Below are 7,291 nucleotides of genomic sequence, written 5' to 3' on the forward strand. Positions count from 1 at the left end.
GCGCTGTCATCAGTCGCGGGCGCCTCGAGCTGCAGCAGCAGTTTTGTCGGGAGCCCACGGAACTCTATCCAGCCTGGGCCGGGAGAGCGAGAGCCCAGCGCTTGGATGCCCCAGGGGCCGGGCCCCAAAACCCTGTTCTTCACTCTGCCGGACATCGGCGAGGAGTGGACCTCGGGCAGCAACGGCTCCGAGGATGGCGGAGAAGGGTTTGTAGAAGAGAGGGCCAGGAGAGCGGTCTTTTCTGAGAATTCTCCACCTCCACCTGTCACCCCCACCCAGCACTTTAGAAAGTGCCCTCTTTGCACTTTCCTTGGGACCTTATTTCTTGGCTTTTCCGTCTGTCTTTTCAAATATGGAAGTGCTTTTGCTCAACGTTCTCAGAATTTTCTGCTGATTACCAAGGAACAGGAAGGAGGGCTTGAAGGAAAGGACAGGATTTTATCTTCTCACAGAAGTACCCATGCTTAGATCTTTTGTAAGTCTGGTTTTCTCAAGGACATGAAAAGCCTTAAAGTTCTTTCTTTGCTGCAAACTGTGACAGGTGTGCAGGGTAACCGAATACACAGGTAGGCAGCAGCGACCTGATTTTGAGAAAGGTGAGACACTGGGCTTCCCCCCTTTCTAAGATCAGCCTGTCTTTATCCCAAGTGGGACAGGTTTCCTGCATGTGACATCTGGTTAATTTACATAGGTATAACATCATGGGACACAGATGAGACTTGTAATGCTCAGGGCACATCTGACCGTATTCCCTGGAGTGCTCCAGTTCCTGCCCTGGTGCCCTAAGTTACTACAGAAACGTTGACTGAATGATTTCACTGGGAATTGGAGGCTCTTCGCTCAACCCACACACACACCTTTCACTACCAAGAGCAATAAAAACACTGCTGTCGGGAACCAGCAGTTAGCGTAATGGCTATGTTGCTGGACTCCCATGTAGTAGGCCGCGGTTCGCGTCCCGGACCCAGTGGCTTAAAACTCAGGCTGGGCGCATGTGCGTGCGTGCTCAGGATCCCGAAAGGAGAATGGAGGAGAGGGGATTGCGGCGTGACCATCCCCCCTGGGGGGTGATTTCTCACATTCTGTCTCTATGTCTCTCTCTGTCTGTCTGGCGAGCGCATGTGCCCTATAGCGAAAATCTCTCAAAAACAAACAAACAAACAAACAAACAACAAAAAACCACTGCTCTCATAAAATAGGTATTTTAGAACTAAAGTGAATTTTTCTTTGAAATGAACAGAGCATAAACGAGCTGTTCTGACGTGGTTCCATGAATGTTCGTATCCCTAAATGTTACAAAGATGAGTGAAATGGTGAAAAGCAGGGTAGAGGAGCACATTAGAAAGGTAAGTGTCTCCATTGTCATCTAGGAAGGGGACAACAGTCAGGCCTGACGGCCCAGCCTTTCCTCAGTGCACTCCCACCCTGACCCCCAAAACTCTGGCTGGAGAACTTTTATGTTAAGACTGATTCTAGCTCATTCACAATCTAAATAACTACAATTTCACAAAACTGCATGACGTTCCAGTCATGCTTCTTTTCATGTCCAGCCAATGCTAAAATAAGCAGTTACGTAATATTGAGTTGTTCCCTTTCATTTAATCATAATGTATTTCAAATTATGCTTATCAACTGATATTTTTTTCCCCTAAGGAAAATTAAAAATGCTTGGAAAACTGGTCAACCCATACCTATGGAATTAGACCTTTGTAATTGGCAACTGGTCCTTAACATTTATGCAATCAATGTTTTATGAGCAAGCAGATCCACGCGCTGACCTTAAACGCCAGTCTTGGTACTTTAAATGAATAGACGCCGGAATATGCAGCATGGCCAGTGAAGAACTGATGTTCCCTTCAGTTCTTCAGCGTCTTAGTTCATGTTGATCTCTTACAAAAATTTGTAATAGGTACTTTCTGAATAACACCGTATTCGTCATTGTTTACAAAAGAGACTATTCTCTATCAGCAAATACGTCCAGTTTTGCTGAAAACCAAAAAAAAAAAAAAAAGAAGAATTTTAAATAATTGTCATGAGAAATACCATGCACAGACATATTCTCTCAGTAGTCTTCCTGACCATGAGTTCCTACTGTAACTGTCTGTGGCAGTAGGTAAAGTCCTGGACAGCTGCAGGGTAGCAAATGAACCATGGGAGCCCGTCCCATCTTTCCTTTTAGATACACAGATACTCTTATTCCCTTCCTGTCATCAGATCCTGTGCCTTTTTAAATCAGTAAAATGGAGAAGGGTTCTAGCTGTGGTAGTGCTGCAGTAGGACAAGGCTCTGCAATGCTGGGGGCCAGATGGAAGACCCGGGTTTGGTTCCCAGGTCAGTTTGTCCACACTGGGTGCAGGTGTGTGTGCCTGAAACCCTGGCTGGCTGGGAAAGGCCAGAGGTGAGGAGATCACAGCTAGAGATTCCACTGAGGGTGCTAGACTTTCTCTATAAATTAAAAAGTAAGCGTTAAAGTGTAAGAAGGGACAAATGGAGACGAGAGAAAGTATTTAAATAATTTTCCTTCAACAGACTTTGTGCACCTTGAAGTACATTGTTTTCTCTCCTGGATTTCTACCCTGGCTGTTTATAAGACTAAATAAACAAACATTGCAAGACCACGAATGTACACAGTCCCCCGATGATCTCGTCAATTTGAAGATCACTGTTGCTGTTCGCCTTCTTGGTTAATATTATAATCACATATTTATTTTTCAAAAGCCTAGAGACAGAGAGATGGTTAGCCTAGGCATAAGAAGGAAAATAGAGTGACTAGAGAGAATGGCATGCATGTCAGACAAATGGAAAGGTATTTAGACAAGCGTAAATGAGGACACTCAATTAGAAAGGAGCTGTTAATTGTGGTTAACAGTGTATACTTTCCTGAAGATGCCCCATTTACTTCACAGTTGTCTGCTTCTGGACTTCATCTTTTAAAACTGCAAATAATGAAATTTAAGTGAGAACATTTGCAAACTCTCTCGCAATTCGGAGGCTTCTTTCTCCACGCAGGTGCTGAGTAGCAGCATGAGTTTTGATCTCTGACCCATGGACTCAGAAAGGGCACGGCCCTTGGAAAAGAGACTTGCTGTTTCCTTTCCATGGGGCACAGTGGTTTCTCCACCCCAACCAAAGGTGAAGGGTATTGAGTTCTCGCTCTTTACCTTACGGTCGTGCACCCCAGACATGTGATCCCACAGTTTTATCTTCACCTTCTCTTTCCCGTGCATTTCACTTAGACATTGTCCCTCGCTTACTCATCCTGCTTCACTACCTCTTTTTGCACTTTTGGTTTGAGCTGCACAAGGATCAACTCCTAAAGATCTTTGTCTCGGTTTGTTCTGCAAACATAAGAATTCTTTTTTTTTTTGGAGAGGTTTTTGCTATAGGGCACATGCGCTCACCAGAAAGACAAGAGACAGAGAGACAGAAAGCGAGAAATCACCCCCCAGAGGGGATGGCCAAGCCGCAATCCCTTCTCCTCCATTCTCCTCTCGGGATCTTGGGCATGCACACACACGCGCCTGGCGTGAGTTTAAGCCGCAGGGTCCGGGAGTCCCGGACCCGTACTACATGGAAGTTCATCAGCGACTACATAAATACCTTTTCTTTTGTCTGACATGCATGCCATTCTCTCTAGTCACTCTATTTTCCTTCTTATGCCTAGGCTAACCATCTCTCTGTCTCTAGGCTTTTGAAAAATAAATATGTGATTATAATATTAACCAAGAAGGCTAACAGCAACAGTGATCTTCAAATTGACATTATGCTAACTGCTGGTCCCCAAATATAAGAATTCTTAAGCAGAAATAGATAATAATTATAATGGATATTGGTAGACTGTATGCTTCTTGGGATCAGAAAGTATCTGTATCTTTTGTAAATTAAAGCTGTTACCATATAGGTACTAATTCCTTTTTAGAGTAATTGAGTTTCCTCGTTAAAATCAGGTTAGAGTGGAAACACTGCAGTAGCTGCCTGAAGGATTCGTCAGCTTGACTGACAGGTGGTGGTTTGGTTAAGGTCCTACATTTTTACATGGCCAACTACTGCTCAGTCTCAGACCCAGCAGCTTGGAAATCATGCCAGGCATGTGCGTGTGTGTGTGTGTGTGTGTGTGTGTGTGTGTGTGCGTGCATGCCCAAAATCCCCAGAGGAGAATGGAGGAGAAGGGATTGCAGCATGGCCATTTCCCCTAGGGGATGATTTCTTGCCTTTTTTCTCTCTGTCTCTCTCTGGCAATCTCGTGCACTCTATGGCAAAAACAAACAAAAAAGAATAATTGTTGTCTTTGGCCTTTTGTTTCATTGTCTTGGAGTTTTCCCAAAGTTTAGTAATGCTTTTCACTGGGACTTTGCATAGCCATAGGGATGAATGGTGACCTAAGAATATAATTGTTATATGACTGTTACTTCTTATTACAATAACATGACCATTCCTTTTATTAAAGATAGTAATGAAGGGGCCAGCAGATGGCATAGCAGTTATGTCATTGGGCTCCCACATGGCCGACTGAGGTGGAGGAGAATGGAGAAGAGACTGGAATGGCCATCCCTCCTGGGGACTGATTTCTCACTTGCCCTCTCACAGTATCTAAATCTCTGTCTCGCCAGCAAGCACACACACCCTAAGGCAAAAACCTCAAAAAAGAAAAATAAATAGTAATGACCTTGACTTGGTTTTACAGTTCTAGGAATAGACTTGGAAGTTTGCTTGCTTAATCCCCAGGAAACAAGTTTGTTCTTACTGTCTTAGGCAGTAGTCTTTTGGAACTTTAAATGACTTTTTAAAAAAAAAAAATTATATTCAAATTTTTGAAAATTGTATTTGAGCTAGTGGCTACATGTTTTTCTGCTATGTATTTAAAAACACTATTTGAATTTTTAAAACGTAATAGCCAACATGTGTAAGACTTGCTATGTGGAAAGTACGTAACAACAGTCCCTCAATGTGATTCGGTTCTATCTGAATCCTGTGGAGTTGAATATTCATAACAGCTTATTTAAATGAGTATGGCTTTTAAAGCATAGACTGAAGTCAGATAGAATTTAATTCAAATTCCACTTTATAATTTCTCTTAGAATGCTGAGAATACTAAGTTAGCATTCACATTTGGTACCTTAAATTTTTTTTTTTTTTTTTTGGAGAGGTTTTCGCTATAGGGCGCGTGCTCTCACCAGACAGACAGAGACAGAGAGACAGAAAGCGAGAAATCACCCCCCAGGGGGGATGGTCACACCGCAATCCCTTCTCCTCCATTCTCCTCTTGGGATCTTGGGCACGCACGCACATGCGCCCGGCGTGAGGTTTAAGCCACCAGGTCCGGGACGCAAACCGCGGTCAACTACGTGGGAGTCCAGCGACATAGCCATTACGCTAACTGCTGGTTCCCAGGTACCTTAAACTTTTTAAGCCTCTCTTTCTCATCCATTAAGTGGGACTCGTGACAGTAGTAAATCAAAGAGCTCGTAAGGATTGAAAGATAATGTATACAAGTACCTCTTCGTGGAGGTTGGTACATAAGCATTCAATGAATAACTGGTACTGTTATTTTAATGTTCATGTTCAAATATAGTCACATTTATCATCCACAATCAGTATTATTGGAACAAAGTACACTATTGCTGTGATCTCAGATGAAGGTGAAGTTATTTTCCAAACCTTGATTGTCAACCTATGTTTAATGAATATGTGTTTCTTCCAAGCTCCGTATGGGACTAGACTTTTTGAGTCATCAGAGCATTAAGGAACCCGAAATGAATCTTGTCATCAAAGACTAGAAAAGAAAAGGAGAACGGTTCAGGAGGGATTTAGACAAACTGCCTTGAGCGCACCGCGGAGAGCGAGTAAGAGATTCATAGATCACGCTTGGAGACGGGGGAGGTGCCAGGGATTTGCGGTCTCAAGAATGTGAAACATTGGGGCACAGAGAGACTTGGGGCTTCGGGGGACAGTCTGGGAGACAAGCTATTATGAGAAGTATGGAATACCTAGCTTCATGGCATGGAAGGAGTTCAGTTTGCGAGGAGCATCGCTTTTGTGAAAAGGGTTACGAGAAAGCTAGAGAGCGCCTTGGATACCAGGCTCCGCTTGATACACTGGAAAAGCCACTGCATGTTTTTAGGCAGACCCGTGGCCTGAGCAGGGCCGAGCTTCAGAAGGACAAAGCTAATGCAGAGGGAGGTAGAAGGGAGGCTCTATCCGTAGACCACAGGAGAGGGAGGGGGGCCTAGGAATTAAGATAAGACGAACAAAGATACTGGGAAGACAAGCATAGCTAGGTCTGGCAACATACTGGAAGGTCGAAGGAGGAAAGGACTGCAGGTGACGGTGTGCGGCTCGAAGGAGAATGCTGTTACTAAAGTGGGGGGCACCGAGAAGTGGGTTTGTCACGGAGATGGAGAGCTCACTTTGAGATGCAGCTTGAGTTGAAGTCTTAGGAAAGCATCTAGTGAAGGGTCAGGCATGGGCTGGACGTTTATGGGTAGAACTTGGGAGAAAGATAAGGACTGGAAATAGAAATCTGCAGCTTTCGTATAGAGCTGAGAGTGAATGCATGCAGCGGTGATGCGTCGTGTCACAGGTTGTGTAATCTGGTGTGGAAGATGCAGTGCTCTTTAGCTTTGGCGGTGGCTGTTTTAAGGTACTCTAAAATGAGAGATACCTGCTTTCTTTGGGTAGACCACTGCTTCTCAATGTATATTGCATCAGTTATCTGTTGGCAATTACCAGTGAGTTACTGTTAACTGTCCCTAAAAACGCAAATACAATGAGAATAAGTATTTATTGAAAAACTTTTACGACAATTGACAGAATAACTTTGTCTATTGACTCTAATAATGAAACTCTTGGAACCCTATTTTGTTATCTTTTTTTACATTTAATATTTCTATTTATTTTTATTCTATTTTTAAAGTAGTTACAACAAATTAAAGCCTTTTTAAAATATCAGTAAAAAGGATCCCTTCTTCTGCCATTTTTTCCCTCTTGTGAAGATTTGAGACACACATGCACACACCCAGCATGGTTTTCCCGTCGTGGAGCTGGGATTTACACCATGATAAATCATATGGGATCCAGCTCTCTTAACCACTAAGCTACAGGGCCCCCCAAACTTATAGTTACTTTTTAAATTTTATTTATGCATTCATTTATTTTAATTTGACCAGAGAGAGAGACACGGAGAGAGAGCGAGGAAAAGTGAGAAAGCAAGCCATCAGGTCTGGGACTCAAACCATGGTCAGTCATGTGGGAGTGTCCAGCACCTTAACCACCATGCCACCTGCTGGTCCCC

The 7,291-nt window shown here is 43.5% G+C and overlaps 1 protein-coding gene across 1 annotated transcript in view; it reads left to right on the forward strand.

Annotated features, from left to right (window-relative positions):
* FAM149A (family with sequence similarity 149 member A) overlaps positions 1-7,291 on the forward strand; it is a 63,590-nt gene that overhangs the window by 490 nt on the left and 55,809 nt on the right. Inside the window, 1 exon segment of the mRNA XM_027776597.1 lies at positions 14-206. Coding sequence (XP_027632398.1) covers positions 14-206 — 193 coding nt within the window.

Source organism: Tupaia chinensis, unplaced genomic scaffold, assembly GCF_000334495.1.
Source record: "Tupaia chinensis unplaced genomic scaffold, TupChi_1.0 Scaffold000685_1, whole genome shotgun sequence".
NCBI lineage: Eukaryota > Metazoa > Chordata > Mammalia > Scandentia > Tupaiidae > Tupaia > Tupaia belangeri.